The 27,621-nt window shown below is 47.1% G+C and overlaps 2 protein-coding genes across 6 annotated transcripts in view; both read left to right on the forward strand.

The window, feature by feature from the left end:
* The window catches only part of ARID1A (AT-rich interaction domain 1A), a 71,733-nt gene extending 68,335 nt beyond the window's left edge, over positions 1–3,398 (forward strand). For both annotated transcript variants that reach the window (XM_079938807.1, XM_079938806.1), the window contains exon 20: positions 82–3,398. In XM_079938807.1, the coding sequence (XP_079794933.1) occupies positions 82–1,812 (1,731 nt within the window). In that variant the 3' untranslated portion in view covers positions 1,813–3,398. The remainder of the gene's footprint in view (positions 1–81) is intronic.
* Positions 3,399–9,874: 6,476 nt separating this feature from the next.
* Positions 9,875–24,390, forward strand: PIGV (phosphatidylinositol glycan anchor biosynthesis class V). 4 transcript variants are annotated; one of them, XM_079938763.1, is made up of 5 exons: positions 9,875–9,904; positions 10,902–10,990; positions 13,091–13,225; positions 16,416–17,537; positions 23,315–24,390. In XM_079938763.1, the coding sequence occupies exons 3-5, from the start codon at positions 13,148–13,150 to the stop codon at positions 23,642–23,644; spliced, it is 1,530 nt and encodes a 509-aa protein (XP_079794889.1). In that variant the 5' UTR covers positions 9,875–9,904; positions 10,902–10,990; positions 13,091–13,147; the 3' UTR covers positions 23,645–24,390. The 4 variants fall into 4 exon arrangements, with proteins under 4 accessions (XP_079794889.1, XP_079794888.1, XP_079794890.1 ...); XM_079938762.1 differs by lacking the exon at positions 9,875–9,904 and adding an exon at positions 9,916–10,365; XM_079938764.1 differs by lacking the exons at positions 9,875–9,904; positions 23,315–24,390 and adding exons at positions 9,916–10,365; positions 19,038–22,386.
* The last annotated feature ends 3,231 nt before the right edge of the window (positions 24,391–27,621 follow it).

Here is a 27,621-nt window from a genome sequence, read left to right on the forward strand (position 1 = left end):
CTTGGCAGGCCTCTCAAGTCAAGGATTCTCTTCTTAGCCCACTTTTCTCCCTTAATTTATTTCCTGTTCTTTCTCTTCTAGCTCCCAGGGTTGCTAGAGCTCCTTGTGGAATATTTCCGACGTTGCCTGATTGAGATCTTTGGCATTTTAAAGGAGTATGAGGTGGGTGACCCAGGACAGAGAACACTACTGGACCCTGGGAGATTCAGCAAAGCGTCTAGTCCAGCTCCTATGGAGGGGGTGGAGGAGGAAGACCTTCTAGGTCCCAAACTAGAGGAGGAAGAAGAGGAGGAAGTAATTGAAAATGATGAGGAGATGGCCTTTGCGGGCAAGGACAAAGCCGCCTCAGAGAATAGTGAGGAGAAACTGATTAGTAAGTTTGACAGGCTTCCAGTAAAGATCGTGCAAAAGAATGACCCGTTCGTGGTGGACTGCTCAGATAAGCTTGGGCGCGTGCAGGAGTTTGACAGTGGCTTGCTGCACTGGCGGATTGGTGGGGGGGACACCACTGAGCATATCCAGACCCACTTTGAGAGCAAAACAGAGCTGCTGCCTTCCCGGCCTCATGTACCCTGCCCACCAGTCACTCGGAAGTATGTCACAGCAGTAGAGGGTACACCAGGGACAACAGAGCAGGAGGGCCCCCCGACTGATGGCCCCCCAGAAAAACGGATCACAGCCACTATGGATGACATGTTGTCCACCCGGTCTAGCACACTGACCGAGGAGGGAGCTAAGAGTGTAGAGGCCACCAAGGAAAGCAGCAAGTTTCCATTTGGCATCAGCCCAGCACAGAGCCATCGGAACATCAAGATCCTAGAGGATGAACCCCACAGTAAAGATGAGACCCCACTGTGTACCCTTCTGGACTGGCAGGATTCCCTTGCCAAACGCTGCGTCTGTGTCTCCAATACCATCCGAAGTCTGTCATTTGTGCCAGGCAACGACTTTGAGATGTCCAAGCACCCGGGGCTGCTGCTCATCCTGGGCAAGCTGATCCTTCTGCACCACAAGCACCCGGAACGGAAGCAGGCGCCACTGACTTACGAGAAGGAGGAGGAGCAGGACCAAGGGGTGAGCTGCAACAAAGTGGAGTGGTGGTGGGACTGCTTGGAGATGCTTCGGGAAAACACCTTGGTCACGCTCGCCAACATTTCGGGGCAGTTGGACCTCTCCCCATACCCCGAGAGCATTTGCCTGCCTGTCCTGGATGGACTCCTACACTGGGCAGTCTGCCCTTCAGCTGAAGCCCAGGACCCCTTCTCCACCCTGGGCCCCAACGCCGTCCTCTCCCCACAGAGACTGGTCTTGGAAACCCTCAGCAAACTCAGCATCCAGGACAACAATGTGGACCTGATCCTGGCCACACCCCCCTTCAGCCGCCTGGAGAAGTTGTACAGCACCATGGTGCGCTTCCTCAGTGACCGAAAGAACCCGGTGTGCCGGGAGATGGCTGTGGTACTGCTAGCCAACCTGGCACAGGGTGACAGCCTGGCGGCCCGTGCCATTGCAGTGCAGAAAGGCAGCATCGGCAACCTCCTGGGCTTCCTGGAGGATAGCCTTGCTGCCACACAGTTCCAGCAGAGCCAGGCCAGCCTGCTCCACATGCAGAACCCGCCCTTTGAGCCAACTAGTGTGGACATGATGCGACGGGCTGCCCGTGCGCTGCTGGCCCTGGCCAAGGTGGACGAGAACCACTCGGAGTTCACGCTGTATGAGTCACGGCTGTTGGACATCTCGGTATCACCGTTGATGAACTCATTGGTTTCACAAGTCATTTGCGATGTACTGTTTTTGATTGGCCAGTCATGACAGCCGTGGGACACCTCCCTCCCTGTGTGCGTGTGCGTGTGTGGAGAACTTAGAAACTGACTGTTGCCCTTTATTTATGCAAAACCACCTCAGAATCCAGTTTACCCTGTGCTGTCCAGCTTCTCCCTTGGAAAAAAAGTCTCTCCTATTTCTCTTTTCTCTTCCTTCTCGCCCCTTCTTCCTCCCGATCTTTCTATTCCCTGTCCTCACTTTACTCCCCTCAGGACCCTGCCCTATTTGAAAAGACAAAGCTCTGCCTACATAGAAGACTTTTTTTATTTTAACCAAAGTTACTGTCGTTTACAGTGAGTTTGGGGAAAAAAAAATAAAAATAAAAATGGCTTTCCCAGTCCTTGCATCAAGGGGATGCCACATTTCATAATGTTTTTAATGGTTAAAAAAAACAAAAAACAAAAAAACAAAAAAAAAGAAAAAAAAAACAAAAAAAAAACCCTGAAGGACAAAAATGGTGACTGCTGAACTGTGTGTGGTTTATTGTTGTACATTCACAATCTTGCAGGAACCGAGAAGTTCGCAGTTGTGGACAAACCCTGTTCACTGGAGAGGCCTGTGCAGTAGAGTGTAGACCCTTTCATGTACTGTACTGTACACCTGATACTGTAAACATACTGTAATAATAATGTCTCACATGGAAACAAGAGAAAACGCTGGGTCAGCAGCAAGCTGTAGTTTTTAAAAATGTTTTTAGTTAAACGTTGAGGAGAAAAAAAAAAAAAAGGCTTTTCCCCCAAAGTATCATGTGTGAACCTACAACACCCTGACCTCTTTCTCTCCTCCTTGATTGTATGAATAACCCTGAGATCACCTCTTAGAACTGGTTTTAACCTTTAGCTGCAGCGGCTGCGCTGCCACGTGTGTATATATATGACGTTGTACATTGCACATACCCTTGGATCCCCACAGTTTGGACCCCCTCCCAGCTACCCCTTTATAGTATGACGAGTTAACAAGTTGGTGACCTGCACAAAGCGAGACACAGCTATTTAATCTCTTGCCAGACATTGCCCCTCTTGGTGCGATGCTGTACAGGTCTCTGTAAAAAGTCCTTGCTGTCTCAGCAGCCAATCAACTTATAGTTTATTTTTTTCTGGGTTTTTGTTTTGTTTTGTTTTCTTTCTAATCGAGGTGTGAAAAAGTTCTAGGTTCAGTTGAAGTTCCTGATGAAGAAACACAATTGAGATTTTTTCAGTGATAAAATCTGCATATTTGTATTTCAAACAATGTAGCTAAAACTTGATGTAAATTCCTCCTTTTTTCCTTTTTTGGCTTAATGAATATCATTTATTCAGTATGAAATCTTTATACTATATGTTCCACGTGTTAAGAATAAATGTACATTAAATCTTGGTAAGACGTTTGTGAAGCTTTTTATTTTTAAACTGTTTAAAATCTTGACCCTTTTGGGGGTGTTGGGGAGCTGGTCCTGTCCTTGCGAGTGCCCCTTGGTATACTCTCTCCCTAAATGGTGGCATCCTGGACCCTGTCATTTCTGCACCATATTCACTTGACCTTCCACAGTGTAAGTCTGACTTTAAGAGAGCTGTAGAGATGATTTTACCTGCAGAAGAAGTTCTAGGCATAAAAAGCTTGTTAGCCTCTTGAAGTAAAGTGGGTTTAAGTAGCCAAAGAAATTGATGATACTCTAGGAAAAAACTTTTGGAAATAGTTGGCAAAGGGAGGATCTCCATTTTTCTTAGAAATATTTTAAAAGACCATTATCTGGAGTCAGCCTCCAACTTAACCATTTATTTCTCCAGACCAGCTCTCTTCCCTGATTCCAGATTAGAGCATTCAGCTGCCTTTTTAAAAAAATGTTTAATCTATTTATCTATTTATTTATTTATTTATGGCTGCGTTGGGTCTGTTGCTGCGCGTGGGCTTTCCCTAGTTGCAGCGAGCAGGGGCCACTATTCATCGTGGTGCACGTGCGGTGGCTTCTCTTGTTGCAAAGCATGGGCTGTAGGCGCACGGGCTTCAGTAGTTGTGGCTCATGGGCTTTAGAGCGCAGGCCCAGTAGTTGTGGCATGTGGGCCGAGTTGCTCCATGGCATGTGGGATCTTCCCGGACCAGGGCTTGAATTCGTGTCCCCTGCATTGGCAGGCGGATCCCTAACCACTGTGCCACCAGGGTAGCCCTCAGCTGCCTTCTTGACATCTCTGCTTGAAAGTTTAATATGAATATGCCTAAGATGCCCTGTCTTCCCCTAGAAACCTGCTTCTCCCATAGTTTTCTCAGGAAATGGCAACTCCATCGCTTGGCCAAAAACATCCTTGACTCCTTTCATTTCCACATCCAGTCTGTTAGCTCTCTTCAAAAAATAATCCTCAGTCCAGCTACTACCACTAGTTCAAGACACCATCATATCTTTCTTGAACTCAAAATATCCTCCAAACTGGCCTCCCTGCTTCTGCTTTGCCTGGTGTTTGAACCTATTTTCAACATAGCAACCAGAATGCTCCCTTTAAAACCTAAGGTCAGAATCCTTCGGTGCTTCAGCCTTACTCTGAGTAAAAGTCCAGATCCTTGTAGTGACCTACAATGGCCCTCAGTTATCTATCTTACTGTTACCTCTTTGGTCTTCTCTCTTCCCCATTGCTTGTTCCAGCATATAGAGCTGTTATCACCAGATAAAATGGCATGGCTCAAGTCCTCATCTCCTTCAGGTCTTTGCTCAAATATCAGCTTGGTGAATCTTTCCCTGGCCACCTTATTTAAAATAGCAATCTGGGACTTCCCTGGTGGTCCAGTGGTTGAGACTCTGTGCTTCCACTGCAGGGGGCACGGGTCTGATCCCTGGTTGGGGAAGCTCTGCATGCCGCGTGGTGCGGCCAAAAAAAATAATAAAATAAGATAGCAATCTGTTCCCCTGCCTCATTTCCCTTCTCTGCTTGATTTTTCTTTATAGCACTTTTTACCATCTGGCTTACTGTATATTGTACTTACCTACTGTCTTCCACTGTAATTAATGTAAGTTCTCTGAGGGCAGGGGATTTATTTGGTTCATTGCTATATCCCTGTCCTGCAGAACAGCCTGGCACGTAGTAGCCACTTACTAAGTAGCTGCTGAATGAAATGGTAGATGTTGGCCAGATGCAGTTACATTTATAAGGCTAATGTTGCAATATATAGCTTCTCTATTCATCTCCTTCCTTAGGGAGACAATGGAGAAACCAGAAACAGTAACAGAGAAAATGCTATTATTGTGGACACTTAGAAGCAAAACAAGACAAAAGATTTCTATTGAGTACCTACTTGTGTACCAGACATAGTACATCAAATAATTCCACAACAGCCCCATGCCTGTGAGGTCAGTATTCTGGCTCCCGTTTTACAGCTGAGGAAAGCAGCTTGTTTGAGTTCACACACAAAGGTCCCCCTGACTCCAAGGCCCGAGTTCTTCCTAATGCACCACACTCCACCTCCTTCCTGGGTTGGAGAACAACCAGGAGTAACTGGACCCAGCTGTGGAGCACAGCAGGCAAGATTCGTTTTTTGCTGTGTTTAGCATGAGGTAAAATTGTCCCAGGAATTTCAGTCAAGTGTTCATCAAACTAAGTGTGGTTGTTAATATTTGGGTCAGGGACAGGAATGAGTAATTCATACGTCTCCATTGAGAGAGGGGGAAATAGAGACAATTGGCTAACGTTTGTCAACTAAGATGCCTTCCTAGGACTCTTCTGGAAAAAAACTAAATGGCAAGCTTTTCATATCTATATTTTGGTGAGTAATACTGCTCTTGGCTATTTTTGCTCTGGGCTTCTGAAACTCCAATTTCTAGTCAAGAAACTGCATTTCTGGGCTGTGTGTGGAGCATTGCCTAGGAGTTTGGTTTCCTGGGTTCTTTTCATCTGCTCTCCTGCAATGCAGGAGGAGCCTAGCCTGGTGTCCAGTTTCTGACTGGAGTTACCGCAGGCGCAGGCCGAAAGGGCTGCTAGCCACTGAGCTGTGAGTAATTTGCTTTTGAGAAGTAAATAGAACCTCGCCAGTAGAGAACCCAGGGGTGTGGCCAGTAAGTAGTTCTTTTCCCAGGCTCCTCCCTCCCCAGCCCCGCAAGTGACCGTAACCTTCTTTCAAGGCTGGAGAGCAGCCAAGTCCAGCCTAAACAATACTCTCAACCTCATTGGCTCTTTTGCCTTGCGGCCACTACCACCCCCAAGTGGCTAAGGCCCTTCCCACTGGGCCTCTCGGTGGGGTCAAGGTTTTCTAACTACCGAAAGGCAAACACCGAAGAAAGGGTGAAAAACACCTAGTATCCGTGGCCTTTAAATGATCAGCATTTTGGCTCCTGAAATTGGGAGGAAGGGTGGGGTCCTTGTCCCAGGGTGGATGGGCATCCTCAAGTGATATATATGGCCAGAGCCAAAAAGGATGCTTCTGGTAAATGTCCAAGACCTGACTGGTGCCACCCCTAGTTTCAGCATGGATTTAAGTGTCATCCAGCATCCTTGGAAACTGCCAACGAACGCCCACGAAAAGAATCCGCACGAAAAGAAGTAGCATAAAGTTTGGGTAAGGTACAGCTGCCTGTCATCACAGGCATTAGCCCTGCCTGCTAACAGCTGGCAGTGACAGAATCAGAGGCCAGTGTGCTCACTTTTGTCCCATAATGGCCTGGCCTCAAAGCCAAGATCAGGATCAGCTACTCCGTCATTCCCCTAAGATTAGGACCACGGAAAGTTTGGTGTCTGGAAGCTGAGTTACTGAGAGATGGCCAAGGCCATCTCCAGATGTGGCAGCAGAGCAAAGCAGCTACAGAGAAAAATGAGTCGTCAGGTTGCTCCAGGGAAGTGAGTGCTCCATGAGAACTCCCAAACTTCCTTCACATCTTCAGTGGGAAAATCACTTGCTCCCCTTTTTGTTCAGGGAGTTGTAACAGTGCACCTTTTTTTAAAATAAAATATTTATTTATTTATTTTTGGTTGCGTCGGGTCTTAGTTGTGGCACGTCGGATGTTTCATTGCGGCGCATGGGCTTCTCTCTAGTTGTGGCGTGCGTGCTTCAGAGTGTGTGGGCTCTGTAGTTGCGGCACTCAGGCTCTCTAGTTGTGGCGTGTGGGCTTAGTTGCCCCACGGCATGTGGGATCTTAGTTCCCCAATCAGGGATTTAACCCGTGTCCCCTGCCTTGGAAGGCAGATTCTTAACCACTGGACCTAACAGCTCATGTTTATCAAGCACTTTGTGCCAAGCACTATAAAATCCATAAGGTAGATGATACTATCATCTCCATGAGGACAAGGACTGTATCTGTCTTGCTTAGTGTTACAGCCTCATCCCCATCACATAGTAGGCACTCCTATTTCATTGAACAAATCAAAAAGATAAAACTGTAATTTAATGGAGGAAAGAGTAGGTAGGAGCTGTTAAGACTTGGTGTGCCTTATGTAGAATTCTCGGCATAGCCCGTAAAGACTCTTAGTTGTGTGGGAAAAAAAAGGAAGAGAGGGAAAGAGGTAAACCTGAGAAAGATTAAAATACTGTGGGGTGGTAAAAAACAAAACAAAACAGCCAGGGAGGCTGAAGACCTGAATTCAAATCCCACCTCTGCCCCCAGCTGTGTAACTTCAGGCCAGTCACTTCTTCCCGAGCCTTAGTTCCCTCATCCATAAAATGCAGGTATCAGGTTAAACAAACGGATTTATTCACTAGTTCCTTACTGAGTACACACAATGTGCAAGGCATTGTTCTAAGTGCTGGTAACACTTTGGTGAACAAGGCCCCTGCTCTCATAGAGCTTGCATTCCCTAAGAGGAAAACAGACAATGAAATGAGGAAAATTCATGGACAGGACAACCAGGTGATAATAAGTGCTATGATGAAAGCAGAACAGTGATGGGATAGTACAGAGCGGTAGTTGTGGCTGGGTAGACAGAGAAAGCTTCTCCAAAGAGGTGACATTTCAGCTGAGACCTGAATATAGTGCGTTGGCCAAAGAGTGGTCGGCAGTGAAGCATTTCAAACGGGGGAAACAGCAAGAGCAGAGCCAGGCAAGTTCAGAAACAGAAATGCTGTCTCTTACATTCTAGGAGTCTAGAAACAGCGATGCACTGCTTACATTGTTTAATTTGGTCCGGGATTTGTATTATGAAACCGTTTCTTGGTGGTGTGGCATATCTGCTTCTTTATGGAAGTGTTTGGGCGGTGTAGAATCTTTTGGGAGCCCTGGGATACGTCCCTGTCTCTCCAGCTCTCCCACAGTGCTGGCCGCTCAGGGGCTCCCTGTGTAGATGCAGGCTCCATTTTAGCTGCAGACTCTAAAAGCAGACTGGAGAGAGCTGCCTCCTCCACTACTTACTCACAGCCTTGAAGGCCCAGAACCCCTCCCACCCCACCTAGTCCTCTTCCATTCTGACAAGCCAGAGCTTTGAGAGCACAAGATTCAGCTTCCTTGTTTTCCAGTTGGAGCAGCAGCCAGAAAATGAAACAGGAAACAGAGCGGAAGAGAAGGGGGGTGGGTAGTAGAGAAGGAAAGGAAGGAGAGATTGCAAGAAAGTAGGGCTGAAGAGCTGGACAAAGTTCTACCTCTAAAGGGTGACAGTTGAGCTTTTAAAAAACATTCTGATGTGTCAAAAGAGACCCCTGTCCTTTTTACAAACAGATTTTTGAGGGAATTTGGTGTGAACAGAGGGAACCTAAAGAATGCATGTCTTTTTCCCTTGTGAATCCACAAAGGAAGGATAGTTCATTTCTCAGTTTTGTCTCTGCAAACACAGTACTGCTTGGAGCCTCACAGACTTCTCGAGATCCAAGCCACAAGCTTAGGCCCCAGGCACGAGTGTGCCCCACGGCTCTGCCGATTCACTCACATCCCTCCGGGGCTGAGAACAAGGGTGTGTCACCGAAAAACCTGGGGTTCTAAACTCCATTTTCCCCCTTCTCCTTCAACACACCACAACTAAAACGTGATTTATCCACCTTACACACAACAAATACCTGAGGGCAGTTCAGGTCCCAGGGCCTGAAATGAGCTATAAAGAATCAAAAGGCACAGTCCCTGGCCCCCAGAGAACTGCTGTGGATTCGCTGTCTTCGCCTGGAGCGAGAGCAACCACCTCTTTTGTTCCCACCCACAGTAGTAGCTGTTGCGGAAGATAAAGCCCTCCCTCCGCCAGGGCTGTGGCCAGAGGCTAACCCAGACCCTAGCTTCGTTTGGAGGGCAGATAACTGAAACCACAGGCGGCTTTGGAATCCTGAGAAACGAGAAATCCACCAACGGAGAAGGATTTATTATCTATTTCCTTTAAGGAGGGTGCAAAGCTGTTCTAACAGTTTCCGTTACAGGGTTCCCAACTGGCCGCTCCTCCCGCACAGACAGTTCTGTTGAGTTAGCTTCTTTCTTTCTTCTGCTTTTTTGGGCCCACTTTCTACGAGAGAGAAACTGCTTGAGTAAGGAAGGAGAAAGGAGTCCTGGGGGTCGTTCTCTGAAGTTTCCTTCACCGCCCTCGTCAGCCACGGGAGGTGGGGCTGCGGGCTGCAGCGGGAGCGAAGGTCCCGAGCAGCCGGAGGAGGGGAAAGTCGGGGGGAACCCCCACTTTCTTCACGCCCAGGACGCAGGGGGCCGCTCCTGGCCACAGAAGCCCCAAGCAGGCTTTTCTTTCCCTTCAGAGAACAGCTATTGTGTGCTAGGCCCTGTACTGAGCTGTTGTTGCCTGACAGCAGGGAAAGTGCGGCTCTGCCTTCCGTTTAGAGGCCGCGGGGCAGCCCCCAACTCCGAGGGCCTGGCCCACACGGGAACTCAGTGGATGTTTGTGGGGTGCAACTGGGGCAAGAGCACCGACTCGGAGACAGCAGCCCCGGCGGACTAACTGAAGGCGGGGGGAAGGGGCTGAGGAACCCCTGGTGTCACCAAAGCGGGAAAGTGCCAAGGCGGAGGAGAGCGGAGGAGAGCGGAGGATCCGGCTCACGCCATCCACACCCCGCTCGCCCGGACTCAACATGGCCGCTGCGGCGGGGGGCGGGGCAGCTCCGAGTCCCGGCAGGAGCGGGGCGGGGCCGCCATCAGCGGAGCCAGTACGCAGGCGCGGCCGCTCGGGGCCCCGGATGGAGGAACTGTGGTTCGGGCCCCGCCTGGGAGGTAGAGACCGGCGGGCGCTGGGGATCCGGCGCCAGCTTGGGAGCCTAGGAGTTCTGGGGGGAGGGAAGTTGTCAAACGGAGGCCGAGGGAAATGAGGCGGAGGCCGCCGAGAAGCGAAGAGCCCCGCCCCTCCGCCATAGCGGCCTCCCAGGGCCGCCTCTTCCGTTACAGCCTCCCGCCCTCCCCTGCCTTCCGGCCCTAGGCCGGGACGGGCCTCGCCGGCCCCCTCGGGAGTAACCTCTGAGCCGTGGCCCCTTTGGGGAGAGGAGATGCCCAATCCCCTCTTGGGACTGTGTCCGAAAGGAAGGGGCTAGAACGGGCTTCGGACCCGCCTAGGCTGGCAGAAGGCGGCCCCTGCCTCGCGGCGGCCATCAAGACCTCTGGTCCTAAGGACCCTGGGTCCGAACACCACCACCCACCCCGCGCCCGCCCCTGAGGATGTTAGTCTTACAGCCCAGGATGTGAGTCCTGGGCTCCGATTCAACAGGTTTTCCTATCTGCTCAGATAGGGCCCTCCCTGCCCTAAGCATAGCCAGCAAGAGCATGCGCTGTCACTGGACAAGTCCTGGGCTGGGAGTTGGGAGACCCTGGTTGTAATTCTGGCTCTGAAAGAGCGCATCCCCTTTGGCAGGAGTGACGGCTGGTGGAAAGATGGATGTTTCAGACAAAAAAAAATTCTCCTTAAATATAGCCTTGGGAGTGCCACTTGACCCCAGTGAGCCTCAGTTTCCACATCCATAAAATGGCGATGGTAATTACACAGGGTCTAATGAGATCTCTGACGTAAAAACTCTGGAGAGTCTTATTACTCACCTCTCTGGGGCATATTTATCTCACGGGAAAATAGAGTAAAACTAGTTGCTCTGTAAGTGTCCTGCCAGTTCAGAGGGCCTGTGATTTCGTAAACGGGTTGTTGGGAAGTAAAGCCCGCAATTAGCTGAGAGGGAGAGCTCACTGGCTTTATTTTTGTTTTCACATGGTTTACCTGTAAACTAAGTGTAGCTACAAGTCGTCTGTGATCGCTGGGTCTAGAGCTTGACTCTGGAGAAAGGAAAGGAAGAATGGAAGCCTGGTGAAGAGGCAGAGGTGGGTTCCGTGCTTTTCTTTTCCCAACTCTTCTGCATGTGGGTGGGAAATGAAGGAAGGGAAAAAGTGAATTCACCCTCGGATGGAGAACCAGCGGCCGTGTAAGGTTGGCTGTGCTTGTTTCTACGATTCCTTTCGATTCGGCGAGTCAGATGTTGGCAGTGTTGGGGGGATTTCAGAAGCTTGCCTTTGAACTGAATTTTGATGAGCAAACCGGTGTGGCGTTTGTGGCCCCTCCCTTCCTCCAGGCCTCCTGGTGATGGAGTAAGCAACAGGCGCCCCCTTGTGCTGAGAGGAAAGAGAACTGTTGCTTATGGCCAGTTTTCTGGAGAAATTGTATTTTCCTGTGGCTTCTGTGACTTTGTCGTTTTGCTCTCAACATGAGATATGGTGGGAGGAGTACTCGGAGCAGGGATTTTATAACCAGAGCCAATGAACTGGTGAAGCCATATCCAGTGCTTACTACTTCCACTCAATTAGAACACAGGCTTAAAATGCTCGTTTGTAGTGCTGGGCCCTGGGGATATAGTTGGGAGCAAGATAGACAAAGCCCCTGCCCTCATAAACAACCTAAATAAGCAACAGCAATAAAGACGACAAGGCAGAGTGTAATGAGAGCATATCACATAGTCTAGTGAGAGTCAGAGAATTCCAGAAACAAGTGATAACCTAAAGGTTTGATAGGAGATAGGAGAAGGAAGAAAAGTCTTCCAGGCCTTCCTCCCTGTTAATTTCTCAGTTCTAGTATTTTTTCTTTTAGCGTTAGTTCTTCACCCCAAGTTGATGAGCTGCCCCTGATGCTCTTGCCCTTCCTTCTGATTTCCGACTGGTTCCGTAGGAGCCATTGCTACTTCTTTTAGCACAAGGAATTGTTAAAAAAAAAAAAAAATGCCTTAAAGTGCATTCCTTCCCTCAGAATGGCTTTGCAGTTGTTTATACATTGCTGCCATTCCAACAAAGAGATGGGAAATAACAGTTTTCCCCATCCCTAGTAGTCGACTCTGTCGTCCCCCTAAGTTTGTTTTAGCAATGTGAGCTGGCTGAAGTCCTGCTGAGTGGTGGTTTTCTTTTCCTTCTCCACTTAATTTAACAGACCAGCTGAACACACATCAGAGAGCTTAACTAGAGTGTGTAGTCATTATGGTCTTCCAGTTCAGTTCTATGCCCCACTTTTGGGACTCTGGTTTGGGACCTAGTTTATTATTCTGGGCAACAGAGAAAGGGCACACACTAAATAACGGCAACCACAATATAGATTTGGTACTACTTCTTCACACTTCAGTCCATTTCACATCGTGACAATTTCATGAGACAGGCAAAATAGTCCGATCTCATTTTTCTAATTAATTAATTTATTTATTATAAATTTATTTATTTATCTTTGGTTGCATTGGTCTTTGTTGCTATGCATGGGCTTTAGTTGCTGTGAGCAGGGGCTACTCTTCTTTGTGGTGCGCGGGCTTCTCATTGCGGTGGCTTCTCATGTTGCAGAGCACGGGCTCTAGGCGCATGGGCTTCAGTAGTTGTGGCACGCAGGCTTCAGTAGTTGTGGCACGCGGGCTCAGTAGCTGTGGCTCACAGGCTGTAGAGCGCAGGCTCAGTAGTTAGGGCGCGTGGGCTTAGTTGCTCAGCGGCATGTGGGATCTTCCCGGACCAGGGTTCGAACCCGTGTCCTCTGCATTGGCAGGCGGATTCTTAACCACTGTGGCACCAGGAAAGTCCCCTGATCTCATTTTATACACAGAGAACTGAGGCTTAGAAGAACAAAATGAGAACTTATGAATGACAAAGTCAGGACTTGAACCCAGGTCTTTAGTTCCTGGATAGGGGCACTCAACAGGCTTTTAAAGGTTTTCTGTGAGCTTAGCTTTCCAGCTCCATGCCTATCTGTGTGGAACTTCCCCTACAAGAATACAGTGCTTGAGAGTGACACCAAGAGGTCCCATCTGCCTTTAAGACGCTTTTTCCTCATCTGGAAAGTAAGGTGGTTAAGTCTGCCATAGTAGTCCTGAAGCAGGGGTGATGTTTTCATGAAGAATGCTTTCAATAATTTACTTTCTGCCTATGTGTGACATTTCCTCTTTGGGTTTTGGAGTTTAGAAGCCTGAGGGAGTTCATCCCTGGCAGCAGCCCCCCTGGATTCCTGGTGGTGAGAGGATGTGGCCCCTGGACACATCCCGGAAAGAGGTCCTGGGGTTTGCAGTCAGCTGCCGTGTCCTGACTCTGGTGCTGCAGGTCAGTCTCTGATCTTTTGTCCTGAACATGCCATTGCCACATGACTGGGGTAGACATTAAGAATAGGCCTCATCTTCTTTCCCTTTCCCAGATGCGCCCCCCCCACCCCCGACCATGTGGTTAGAACTATAGAGACCTAGACCACATAGCTGAAAAGTGGGCAGGACTCGTAGATATGACCTATTAATCTCTTATTTTATATTTATTTATTTATTTATTTTGATCTATTAATCTCTTATTTTACACATGAAGTAGCTGAGGCCCAGAAAGGATAAATGGCTTCCTTAAAGTCACAAGGCAAGTTAGAGAAGGACCAGAATCAGACCCCAGGTTTCCTTACTCTTGGGCTAGTGGTCTTTCCAGCAGACCATGATGTTCTGTAACCAGAACAGGTGTGTTCTGGTTTAGGGTGTGACAGCTCAAAGCGTTGCCCTGGGTCCCCTGACCAGGAGACTGAGCGTTGCATCAGTCAGTTGAGTGGGAGAGAGGTGGCACTGTCCTGAGACCCTCTGTGTATAGTTGTTTAGTCAGCAGTGTCTCCTACTCTTCCCCCAGCTGTGTCCCCTTGCTGTCTCACCCACACACAACCTGCAGAATGCATTTTGCAATTCCCTGTCCCCTCCAAGGCTGCCCTTGATACATATTTTAATCAAATTTCAGGTATATATGAACTATGTATGGTGCCTAGCACAGTGCCCAGTGCTTAGTAGGTCTTCAGTATCTGTTATTGTTGAATGTATGTCAGCACCCTAGGGATGTTCTATTAGCATATTATATGTGCCTTTCATCACAAGCACATTCTCTCTGAGGCTCATCGGTGGTTCCTTTGTGGAAAACTCCTTTTTTCTCTCCTCCCCCACTATGTGAGGCATAACAGCCTCTGCTGGGTCCCAGGTTTAGTTAGAAGTGTCTTCAACTTGGAGACTAGGGCTGTTACCTGTGACTGTCACTCCTGTCCCACTTGTTTTCACTGTTTGAAGTGGCCTGATAAAGAAACTGACCAAAAAAGGGAAGAGCCTTAAAAATGAGGTTATACTCCTGTTGCTAGGCTGGAAAACTGACTTGATGATGGCTTTGAACCAGCATCAGCTGAATGATTGACAGAACTAAGGGAGCAATACTGTGACTCGGCATCTGGGATAGGGTACCAGGACAGCTGGGTTCTAATTCAGATGGTGATTTGGAAACAAGTATGTTTCCTCTATACTGTTTGCTCAACCACCAAATTTTATTAAGTTCCTGCCCTGGTCAAAGAACTATGCTAGGTGGGAGTATAAAAAGTCACGACCTCTTTTCCCTTAAGCAGCTGACCAAATCTAACGGGGCAAAAAGACATTTAATAATAATGCTATTTCATTATCCTCCCCTCCCCGCCTTCCAGCTTTAAAGCTCGCGCCATCAGGTTATACCCCAGTTACCCTTTGTTGTTGCCGTCATCTCTGTTAGCGACAACTCATTCCTCCTCATTCCTTGAAGGTTTTAGCTCCTGATTCACTGCTACTCTTTCCAGCACTACTGTATATTTCTTGGTGGTTTCAATATTAGTAAAGCTGATACATCTAACCACTATCTCCTATCTTTCCAGTTCACTCCCTCCACTACCCCAGTTCTAACGATTCTTCCACTCCCTCAGGACTTATCCATTGATTCTACCACGGTTTCACTGTCCCTCACCTGCCTCATGGCTTCAGCTCCTCTTCTTACCCAGCTTAGATTCCATGGTCCACCATGCATACACGTACAACTCACTCGCTCCCTTCTCTCTATGTCTTAATCACAAGACAAAAGCCCAGCCATGGTTAAATTCAATTCTGTGTCTACTCCACGCGTGCATCTGCCCAGAGAAAAGCACACAACTGTGTTAACTAGTCTCTTTGTATTCAATATCATTAACCCAAGTGAGTCCTTAGTGCTGCCTGGCAATCTTAGTGTATTTCCCTGGTCCAGTCGCTCACCCATTCTCTCAAATTTTTCTGCACCTCAGAATCAGCTGGGAGAGCTAAAAACAATCTAAACGCCCAGGCTGTACCCCATATTGGTTAAGTCATCAATGTTGTAGCAGGAGGGAAATCCAGGCATCAGTATTTTTGAAACCCCTTGGGCGATTCCAGTGCACAGCCTATTTTGAGAACTAGGGTCATAGATGACTTATTTTACATGTTTTCCTCTTAAGTCTCTAGCACCTTTTCCCCAGCTTGTTTTCCTGAGTGAAAATTCAGAAAAGTAGAAGCAATAAGAAGTAACCTTCTGAATACTTCCACCACAGCCATCAGCATACCTACATCTGAACCTCTGTGCCTTCACTACTGAAGGGTGGATGAACTGTCTGTCTCCTCTCTAAGGCCAGTTCCACCTCCAAAGCAGATTCCATCCCCTTTTGCCTGCTCCAGCAGTTCTTCCCTTTCTCGCCTGCATACTCAGTGGTTTCCTTTCCACTGGATATTCCCATTGGCAAACAAATACTTACCTCCCGCCTTTGGGAAAAAAAACAAGATTTCTCTTGACCCCACATTGTCATTCACCTACTACCCCATTTCTCTGCTTCCCTTTACAGGAAAACTCCTCCAAACAGTTGTCTGTATCTACTGTCTCAATTCTTCCCTTCTCTGCTGAACCCAGTCCAGGCAGTCTTCTCTCTCCTCCACTCCACTGAAGTAGCTCTTGTCAAAGTCACCAATGACATTCCCATTGCTAAAGCCAGTGGTCAGTTTTCAGTCCCCATCTTACTTGACCTATCAGCAACATTTAAGAGCCGATCACTCCTTTGCTTTACTTGGTTCTATGACACCATGCTCTCCCGGTTTCCTCCCTACCTCACTGACCTTCCTTCTTTACCTTTATTGCTAGATCCTCACTGTCTTCCGAGCCTCTAAATATTGACATGTCTGAGGCCCAGTCCTCAGATCTCTTCTTTTCTCTATCTGCACTTCTTCCCTGGGTGATCTCATTCAGTCTCACACCTTTTAATATCATCCATATACTTATGACTCCCAAATTTATATCTCTAGCCCTGATTGCTCTCCTGACCCTCAGACCCATATATCTCACTGTCTCGTTGACCTCTGCACTGGAATGTCCATCTCAAACTGAACTTGTGATTCTTCCCCAACATGTCTGTTCCTCCTCATTTTATTAAATGGTAATGCTTCCACTGGCTCAACCAAAATCCTAGTTCTCCTTCATCCCACAGGCTCTCTTCAATGCCATCATCCCAGACCATCATGCGGAAGCCTTCTCACCTCCTCGCCTCGCCCCCTCCGGCTCTGTGGACCAACTTGTGGAAAGTCTCCTGGGCGGCCTGTCTCACTGGGATGCTGAACACTTCCTGTTCATTGCTGAGCATGGCTACCTGTATGAGCACAACTTTGCCTTCTTCCCCGGTTTCCCCCTGGTCCTGTTGGTGGGGACTGAATTGCTGAGACCCCTGTGGGGGTTACTGAGCCTACGGAGTTGCCTGCTAATCTCAGTAGCATCGCTCAATTCCTTGTTCTCCGTGCTGGCCGCACTTGCGCTTCATGACCTGGGCTGTCTGGTTTTGCGCTGTCCCCGCCAGGCTTTTTATGGAGCGCTGCTCTTCTGCCTCAGCCCCGCCAATGTCTTCCTGGCGGCTGGCTACTCAGAAGCTTTGTTTGCCCTCCTGACATTCAGCGCCCTGGGGCAGCTGGAAAGGGGCCGAAGCTGGACTAGTGGACTCCTCTTTGCCCTTGCCACTGGTGTGCGCTCCAACGGGCTGGTCAACGTTGGCTTCCTCGTGCATTCTCAGTGCCGAGGCTTTTTCTCTTCTCTCATGGTGAGGAATCCTCTGAGACAGCTCTTGAAGCTGATGGGCTCTGTGTTCCTGTCAGTGCTCACACTTAGCCTTCCCTTTGCCCTCTTTCAATATTACGCCTATACCCAGTTCTGTCTGCCAGGCCCAGCCTACCCCATTCCTAAGCCCTTGCTGCAGTTAGCTGTGGACAAGGGCTACCGAATCGTAGAGGGGAATGAGCCGCCTTGGTGCTCCTGGGATCTTCCCCTAATATACAGCTACATCCAGGATATCTATTGGAATGTTGGCTTTTTGAGATACTATGAACTCAAGCAGGTGCCCAATTTTCTACTGGCTGCGCCAGTGGCTATACTGGTTGCCTGGGCAACTTGGACATATGTGACCACCCATCCTTGGCTCTGCCTTACACTTGGGATGCAAAGGAGCAAGAACAGAGAGACCCCAGAGAAGCCTGAGCCTGGATTCCTCAGTCCTCGGGTGTTCGTGTACCTGGTCCACGCTGCAGCGCTGCTGCTGTTTGGTGGTCTGTGCCTGCATGTTCAGGTGAGGTGGACTCCTGGCTGGGAAAAGGTGGGAACACGGGCCAAAGCCCTCAGTCGGGGACAGGGAAGACCTTTAACTTTGCCCATTTGAGTGACCTGTACCTAATTTATTCATTCAACAACTATTTGGGGGTGTTTTTAGTGTGAGTCCCTGGGTCAGATCACTGAGGTTAGAACATAAATAAGTTAAGTTTGCTGCCCTGGTAGGTCTTGTGGTCAAAATGGAGAGACAGACATTTAACGGCTTAAATTACAGTATAGTGGGATGGAATTGGAGATATTTTTGAGGTAAAGTATTGTGGAAGCACAGAGGGAAAAGTAGCTAACTGGCTGAAGGAGGTGAGGAGGGCATCATATTTAGGCTGGGTCCTGAAGGGTAAGAAGGAATTCCATTTAAGAAGCAGAGGAAGAACATTCTGGGCAAATGGAAGGGCATGTTCGAAGACAATGAGAGTTGTGAAAGGACCTGATCTGACTGAGTTATAGGAATAGCACAGAGGGTATCTCTGGGACCTTCCCCTAACTTACAACTATACCCAGAATGTCTGCTTGAATGTCGACTTTCTGAGGTACTCTGAGCTCTGGCAGGTGCTCCATTTTCAGAGGAGCTCTCTTGTGCAATGTTCAGTTGGTGGGGAGGATAGAGAGGGATGGGAAGGGTTTGATCATACATTCGATTTTTTTTGGTTCCTGGTTGTGGCCCCAGGTCCACCATAAACCCTGAGGAAGTCTTTTTGTCTCCATGCTGGCCACTCCTCAGCAGTTTCTGCCTCTTGGAGGCGCACATTGGCTGTTTGTAAAGTTCTCTGCGCTATGTGACTAAGAGGCACAGGGGAAATAGAAAGGAGCACTCTGTGTTTGTAGCTGGATGAGCTAGTAGAGTGAGTGCCAGCGAAGCTTAGAGTTTCAAGGATAGACGAGGGGGGGCCATTTGGAGACCTGGCTCTGAGCTTCCCTAGAAGGACAGTGTTGAACCACAGGATCCCTTGCCCCCTTTCTCTCTGCTTTGCCATCCCCGTGGGATGAGGGAACCGTTTCAGGGGGCAGGGGATCAGAGTCCTGGCCCTGGGCTAAAAGTGGACCCCACAGACTTTTTTTTTTTGGCCATGCCGCGTGGCACGTGGGATCTTAGTTCCCCAACCAGGGATCGAATCCACGCCCCCTGCGTTGGAAGCATGGAATCTTAACCACTGGACTGCCAGGGAAGTCCCCTGACCACCCGCCGCCCCCACCATAGAATTTTTAGTATCAGTTGGCCCATTATTGTGGTAATTAGTGTGTAGCCATGTTTATTTGTAACATTGCAGTCACCTGGCTGGCGTCATGCACAGCTTTATAAGGCAGATCCTAAGCTCTGCTGAATGAATATCTTTTCCAGTGTAATACATTTGTAGTCTTAGAGCTATAGCTCACCCAGCAGCAGGGAAGTCCCAGGCTCATCCAATTTGAGGCAGTGACATTCCAGTAAATGTGTGGGTTTTCCCCCTCTTATGATTTCCAGGTTCTCACCAGGTTTTTATGCTCCTCCACTCCTATTGTGTACTGGTTTTCAGCTCACTTGCTTCAAGATCAAGAACCACTGCTGAGATCCCTAGAGACTGTGCCTTGGAAGCCTCTTTCAGGGGCCTCCCCACCAGGACAAAAGGTCCCCAGAAACTCTATCATGGGACTCTTGTACAACTGGAAAACTTGTTCTCTGGTCACACGGTGCATTCTAGGCTACTTCCTGACCTACTGGCTCCTGGGACTACTCCTGCATTGCAACTTCCTACCTTGGACATGACCTGGAGACTTAGGGGACAGGCTTGAAGCAGACTTAACCAGGGTCTGAAAGTACAAATACATGCTGGGGCTGCCTGTGCTGCCCTGGAACCCTTACTCTGCCCGTTAGAACCTCTCTCTCCTTGAAGGTTGGTTAGGAATGGGAGAAGTGTGAGCCTCTAGAGAGCACCTTCTGGTCCTGGCTATGGCAGACTTTAGGGTAGTAACTGTTTTCTCTGTAAATGAAGAAATCTTATTCCAGGTCTAAAGCATACCTGGATCTGTCTTGTCAATCAACCATAGCAGAGATAGTCTTAAACTTACCACCTACCCACACGTAAATTTAAATGTAAATTATTTAAATGTGAATTTCATCAAAGGCTCTAGCTGACAAGCTGGTCATAGTCCACACAGTGATGGCGGAGGCCTGGACAGTGTAGCCTAAGTACAATGGGACCATCTTTTCTAAATGGGACATTGTTTCTGATTATTTTTTTCATGATTTGTTCACTTATTTATATGAAAAACCTTACAAAGATACGCAAATTAAACAACTCTTGATTATATCTGCAATTAATTACCTTTTTATTTTTTAAATTATTTTATTTTATTTTATTGGCTGCACAGCTTGCGGGAGCTTAGTTCACTGACCAGGGATTAAACCCGGTCCACAGCAGTGAAAGCACCGAGCTGGACCACCAGTGAATTCCCATAAATTACCTTGTTAAAAATATAATACAAATTAAGGGCTGAGACCCTGCCACATACTCTGCATCCACACTTCATTTGGATATTAAAGGTCAGTTGAGGCAAAAAAAATTAATACAAGTTACTTGGGGGAAAAAAGTCATGGTAAGAAGAACATTGCATGAGGAGGCAGGAGGCCTGGATTCTGGTCCTCTCAGTAAAGCCCCACTTACCAGCTGTGTGACCTTGGGAGAGTTTTCAGAGCCTTAGTTACCTCTTCTGAAACTAGGGGAAAATTACATTCTCCCACTGGAAAAAATATCCAGTTCTCCTCTTTTCAGCACTCTGAGGAGTAATTTCAGTGACGTTTCCTCTGAAGGAGGAAGAGCAGTGACACTTGGCAAATAAGGCTCCCCTGTCCTGTGTAAGTAAGCCTGCCCAGGGGCAACTAAATGTTCAATGTGTGAGCAGTGACTGGTTTTCCGGCCCTGCCTGAGTGCCTGTGCTTTCTTGATTGGTAGGTAAGGGTCAGATGAGCCAACACAGCAGCAGGAATTGATAAATTGTAGGTAAGTCCAGGGTTGAATGAAATGGTATCTTCCTGGCCACCATTTGGTAATGGGCTTGACTCTATAATTGTAGTAAAATCTTGACCCCTGCTGAGCTATTTTTTCTCATTCTTTGAGCCAGGTAAGAGGCTCTGCATCATCACCACTCTTTCCCCATTTGAGCCAAAAATTCCAACAAGCAGAAACTTCGAAATAGATGGATTGACACGCTCCCTCTGACCATGACTGAAAGTTAAACTTGCCAGCTGAAGGGAAGCTCCTGGCTGAGCCCCAGCACCCTCTATTGGAGCTCCTAGTCAGCCTGGCCAATAAGCATCTCCCATCCATCGCCCCAGCTTTAGCACAGCTGAGAGAATTTGGTCCAGAGTCAAATGCTTCTGAAAATGTACACACAGCTCGGGACAGCCCTCTGCCTTCTGCCAAGACACCCGAGTGCCCTTCTTGGCAAAAGATGATCACCCCTGCCCTAGTGTCCCTCCAGTTGGCAGAAACTGTTCCCTCCCTCCTCACCCACAGCTGCAAATCTGGGGACTTCCACCCTGTGTGCAGGAAGCGTTGAGGGCCTGATTCAGCTCTTTATTGCAGAGGTAGGAGTACTAGATTGTTTGCTCTCGTGGATTGACCTCTTTGCCTCTTTTGGGGGGGATAATCAGAACTGATTGTTTCCCTACTGGAAGAGGTGACTCAAACTCCGCAGGGTAGGGGGTGATTTCACTGCTTTGGCAGTCTCAGCTTAACGTTCACACTAGACCTCGTCACCCCCAGAAACAAGTGATTTCAAGGACCGGAAACCCTATAAATGCGAACCTCTCATTTCTCAACTAATACCAAGGAACTAAATCACTCTGGTATTTTGCAAAGACCATTCTGGTTACAGCCGATCATAGAGGAGTTAAGTGAGGACCCCAGCTAGGTGGACGTACCTGGTGTGACCTGGAGATGGACACAGTTTTCTCTCTGACCTTGGAGGGATCTAGTTCTCTAAGGAGCTAAGGAATGGGCTGATTTTATGGCCAGCAGCTGTCCTTTTACTATCCTATTAACAGTCTTTAATAGCCTTCGAGAGGGATATGAAGGGCCCAAGGCAGGAAGCTTCCTGTTTACCCTGAGGTCTAACAATGCTGCAGCTGGGTTGGGCGGCTACAATTTCAGAGAAAAGTCATTTCCTTCTGAGACCCAGCTAAAACAGAAACCAGACGCTTTATGTACCTAGAAGTAGATGCTTTTTTGTTCTTTAATGTAGGTGGGAGGAGAGGGAGCGTTTGACATGGCTTTACCAGTCCCCCTGAAAAAAAAAAATCACTTTTCTTGAACAGACCCTCTCACCCTCCTCCAAAAAATGTAGTGTGTGCAGGCTCATGGGATTTGCAACTGATTGATTCTTTCAGCAATTGTTTAGTATTGCCTGTTTTAGGGGACTAAAGAATACTCGCCCTGCTTCCTGTCCTCAAATAGCTGCCTGATAGAGTTTCTAGCAGAAACACAGGAACGTTAATCAAGGAAAAAACTAATAAATTCTGGGGAATGAAGAGATACTTAAACTTCTTGCTCAGTATTCTCTACTTGAACTTTTTATGGTGAGGATGAATTAAAATTTTACTTGTATGCTTGGGAAAAGGTAAGTGTGGTACAGAGTAAGTTCTCTGTAAATTCACACAAGATGGAGATCCCTCCCAGCTTGGAATACTTGAAAAGACTTTGTAGGGAATGGCCTTTGAGTTGGACTTTGAAGGACAGTAGGATTTGAAGTTAAGGGCAGAGAATGAATATAGGAAGCAGGAAACAGAACAGGACAGGGAGAGCTCAGTTTGAGTGGAACTGAGGTATTGTCATTGTGGTCTAAGCATTGAAATCAGCCCCAAGCCCAGCTCCACTGTGTACTAGCTGTGTAAAGGTGAGCCAGATACTGAATCTCTAGGCCTCTGTTCACTCATCTGTAAAACATGGATAACACTATCTACCTCATAGATATGAATAATAATGTTATCTATCTCAGAGTTATGTGAGTTAAATGAAAAATGTTTAGAATAGTACTAACAAAAGAATAGCTGCATTTTGGACATGTTGAGTTTACAATGCCATCAGCACATTCATATGCCAGGAAATGTGGACCAGGAGACAAGGAGAGGGGTCAGGGAGCAATCCACACAGACATGATAATTATAGCAGCCATGATATTGGATGAGATTGTCAAAAAGAAAAAATGTAGAGAGAGAAGGAGGGCCTGTAAAACCTTGGGCAAGTGACTCAACCTCTCTAAACCTGTTTTCTCATCTCTAAAATGGGGGTGACATCACTTACCACACAGAGTAGTTATGAAGATTAAATGAGATAAAGCACTAGATAAAGCACTAGCATAGCACGTAGCACATAGTAAGAACTTAATGAATGGTAGCTATTTTTTATCATCATCATCGTCATCATTGTTATCGTCGTCATTAAAAAACCAGGAACAAATATTATCTGCTGTACACAACATTGTAAATCAACTATACTTCAATAAAAAAATTTTTTTTAATTGCCTTTCTTTTTAAGGCTGAATAATATTCCATTGTATGTATGTACCACATTTTGTTTATCCATTCATCCTTTGAGGGATATACTTGGATAGCTCCACCTTTTGGCTATTGCGAATAATGCTGCTATGAACATTGGTGTACAAATACCTGTTCAAGTCCCTGTTTTCAATTCTTTGGGGTATATACCCAGAAGTATATATTGCTGGATCGTATGTTAATTCTATGTTGTTGTTGTTTTTTAGGAACTGCTGTACTGTTTTCCACAGGATTTGCATCATTTTGTATTCCCAGTAGCAGTGCACAAGGATCCAAATTTCTGTACATCCTCACCAACACTTATTTTCCTTTTTTTTTCCTTCTTCTCTTTTTTTAAAATACTAGCCATCCTAGTGGTTGTGAAGTTGTATCTCACTGTAGTTTTGATTTGCATTTCCCTAATGATTAGTGATGTTGAGCATCTTTTTATGTGCTTATTGGCCATTTGTATACCTTTGGAGAAATGTCTATTCAGATCCTTTGCCCTTTATTTATTTATTTTTTTTGGCCTCACCACGTGGCATGCAGGACCTTAGTTCCCTGGCCGGGGATGAACCTGCGCCTCCTGCAGTGGAAGCGTGGAATCTTAACCACTGGACTGCCAGGGAAGTCCCCCTTTGCCCTTTTTTTTTTTTTTTGGCTGCTTTGGGTCTTCATTGCTGCACGCAGGCTTTCTCTAGTTGTGGTAAGCAGGGGCTACTCTTCACTGCGGTGCACGGGCTTCTCATTGTGGTGGCTTCTCTTGTTGTGGAGCGTGGGCTCTAGGCGCGCGGGCTTCAGTAGTTGTGGCACATGGGCTCAGCAGTTGTGGCTCGCGGGCTCTAGAGTGCAGGCTCAGTAGTTGTGGCTCACGGGCCTACTTGCTCCGCGGCATGTGGGATCTTCCCGGACCAGGGCTCGAACCCATGTACCCCGCATTGGCAGGTGGATTCTTAACCACTGTGCCACCAGGGAAGCCCAGGTCTAACATTCTTACACATGTGAATATCCAGTTTTCCCAGCACCATTTATTGAAAAGACTGTCCTTTCCTCATTGAAAGGTCTTGGAGGTCTTGTCAGAATCTTTTGACTGTATATGCAAGGGTTTATTTCTAGGCTCTGTATTCTACTCCATTGATCTATATGCCTTTCTTTATGCCAGTACCACACTGTTTTGATTACTGTAGATTTGTAGTAAGTTTGAAAACAGGAGGTATGAGACCTCCAATTTTATTCTTCTTGTACAAAACTGTTTTGGCTATTCAGGGTCCCTTGAGGTTTCATATTAAATTTAGGTAGTCAAAGCTTTTTTCTTTTGGGCTCATAATTTCTTTGGCAATACAGTTACCTCAAAATATTTTTGGAGGTGGGCTTCCCTGGTGGCACAGTGGTTGAGAGTCCGCCTGCCGATGCAGGGGACACGGGTTCGTGCCCCGGTCCGGGAAGATCCCACATACGGCGGAGCGGCTGGGCCTGTGAGCCATGGCCGCTGAGCCTGCGCGTCCGGAGCCTGTGCTCCGCAATGGGAGAAGCCACAACAGTGAGAGGCCCGCGTACCGCAACAAACAAGCAAACAAAAAACAAAAAAACAAAAAAAAATATTTTTGGAGGGACTTCCCTGGTGGCGCAGTGGTTCAGACTCCGCACTCCCAATGCAGAGGGCTCGGGTTCGATCCCTGGTCAGGGCACTAGATCCCACAGGCATGCCACAACTAAGAGTTCGCATGCCACAACTAAGGAGCCCACGTGCTGCAACTAAGGAGCCCACATGCCGCAACTAAGGAGCTGGCAAACTGCAACTAAGGAACCCTTGAGCCACAACTAAGGAGCTCCCCGGCTGCAACTAAGACCCGGTGCAACCAAATAAATAAATAATAAAAATATTTTTAAAAGAGAGACAACATTGTAAATGAACTTTACTCCAATAAAAAATAAACATTAGGGACTTCCCTGGTGGTGCAGTGGTTAAGAATCCACCTGTCAGTGCAGGGGATATGGGTTCAAGCCCTGAACCAGGAAGATCCCACATGCCATGGAGCAACTAAGCCCGTGCGCCACAACTACTGAGCCTGTGCTCTAGAGCCCGTGAGCCACAACTACTGAGCCTGAGTGCCACATCTACTGAAGCCCACACACCTAGAGTCCGAGCTCTGCAACAAGAGAAGCTACCATAATGAGAAGCCCACACACTGCAACAAAGTAGCCCCCGCTCACCGCAACAAGAGAAAGCCCATGTGCAGCAACAGAGACCCAACGCAGCCAAAAATAAATAAATAAATAAAATTATTTTTTAAAAAATTACATTTAAAAAATAAAAGAAATAATGAGACACAAGCTTTAAAAATATATATATATTTTTGGTATATAAATCAGAATTCTCCAGAGAAACATAACCAATTAGATGTACGTGTGTGTGTATCTGTATCTATATGTATGTATGTGTCTATATACATAGAGATTTTAATGAATTGGCTCATATGATTGTGGAGGCTGGCAAGTCCACAATCTGCTGGGTAGGCCAGCAGCTGGAGACCCAGTGGAAGAGCTGATGTTATAATTTGAGTCTGAAGGCGGTCTACTGGCAGAATTACCTCTTTCTCAGGGAAAGTCCATCCTTTTTCTATTAAGACCTTCAACTGATTGGATGAGACCCACTCAATTTATGGAGGATAATCTGCTTTTACTCAAGTCTACTGTTTTAAATGGTACTCTTATCTGAAGAAAAACCTTCACAGAAACATCTAGATTATTTGACCAAATATCTGTGTACTGTGGCCTAGCCAAGTTGACACACAAAATTAACACAACAGATTTCTGCTCTATTTGCTTCTAGTCAGATCCATGTGACACTAACCACACTCAAGTTCTTTCCTAGATAGAATTCTCAAGCTGATATATTTATATCCTCATCACCCCCTCGCCTCACTCTCAGCATAATAGTGGCTACATTGAAGTCATATGAAGTAAGTGGAAAGGCCACACTCTTTACCTGATATTTGCCTTAGAGGTAATCACATCTTTCACCTCATGTTGTTCAAGACATTTTTTGATCTTACACAATTTGTAGTCAAGAAGCAGTCATCTTTTCTGACCCTGAAAGGCCCATCATTTTTGGACTTTCTCCATTTCCCTTTCACCTCTGCTTGAAAATCAGCTAATTTTCACCTAATTTCACCTCTTTCTTCTAATACTTTATAAAGACACTTGTGCTAGTTATTAAGTTATTGTCTCAGCTCCAAATCCACCCTTCTACTTTCTACTATGAGATAGTGGAGCTGGGACTCTGCAAATCACTTTTCTGCTGTTAGCTGACTCTACTTTGGGCTCTGCCAATGGGGGCCACTAGAGGGCGATAGTGAGGTCACAGGAGGAAGAAAGGACTCCTTTCTTCCTTCTGCTTCCTGTTCGTGTGAGGTCACCCTAGCAATGCTCCTTCACCCCAGCAGCAGCATTGCCTTCCTATAGCAACAGCTGAATCCACTTTGCAGTTTTTCCCAAAAGTTACAAACCCAGCTTCATGGTGTCCCAGTCAGAGACACCAGCACCATCTGGATAGCACCTCTTTCTCAGAAGTGTTGGTCCCTCCTCTAAGTTCAGAGACACCAGACACCAGCACTAGACTTAGAGGTCTGAGTTTCAGCTCTGTAGGGCCCCTCTTCTTCTTTTTTTTTTTTGGCTGCGCCGCACAGCATGCGGGATCTTAGGTCCCCAACCAGGAATCAAACCTGCACCCCCTGCAGTGGAAGCAGAGTCTTAACCACTGGACCGCCAGGGAAGTCCAGGGCCCGTCTTCTAAGTTTCTAAGTTTTAGTAATTCCAAACTCTTTCCTTTGTTCTCCTAGCCCTAGGAGTTATAGATACTTCCTGCTGTTGCTGCCTCCATGGTATCTCAGTTTTCTTTTCATCCTTTTAGTTATCTAGTTAACAACTTTATACCTAGTTAACCATTCTAACCATTCTTTATGTTAGATTTTCCCCAATGACTGGTGTGGTTTCTGTCTCATTGGCGGGACACTGACTGACACAGAAATTAGTGCTAGGAGGGGTCCCAGGAAACAGACCTCAAAAGATGGGATTAGGGAACTGGTCCGGTTGTGTCATTGGGTTTGAATGTGCTAAAGCTGCTTGTCAATGAGAAACGTGATGCCGCTAATCCACGGCATGCCGTGGCAACATGATTAATTAAATTATCACCTGTGGTTATTTGTGATGAAGTGCCAACTAAAAGGCAAGTGCCTTGGGGGCCCAAGTGGTTGTTGCACCTGACTGTTATGGCAGTGATGATGGCTTACAGGGACTTTGTATGGGAAGAATTCTTCTGAGTGCATCAGAGTCCTTGCAGAAAGAAAATGACAAGCTTGGGTCTTTAGATTTTTTTGATGTGGACAATTTTTTTAAAGTCTTTATTGAATTTGTTACAATATTGCTTCTGTTTTATGTTTTGGGTTTTTTTTGGCTGCGAGGCATGTGGGATCTTAGCTCCCTGACCAGGGATCAAACCCACACCCCTTGCATTGGAAGGCGAAATCTTAAC

Source organism: Stenella coeruleoalba, assembly GCF_951394435.1.
Source record: "Stenella coeruleoalba genome assembly, chromosome: 1".
NCBI lineage: Eukaryota > Metazoa > Chordata > Mammalia > Artiodactyla > Delphinidae > Stenella > Stenella coeruleoalba.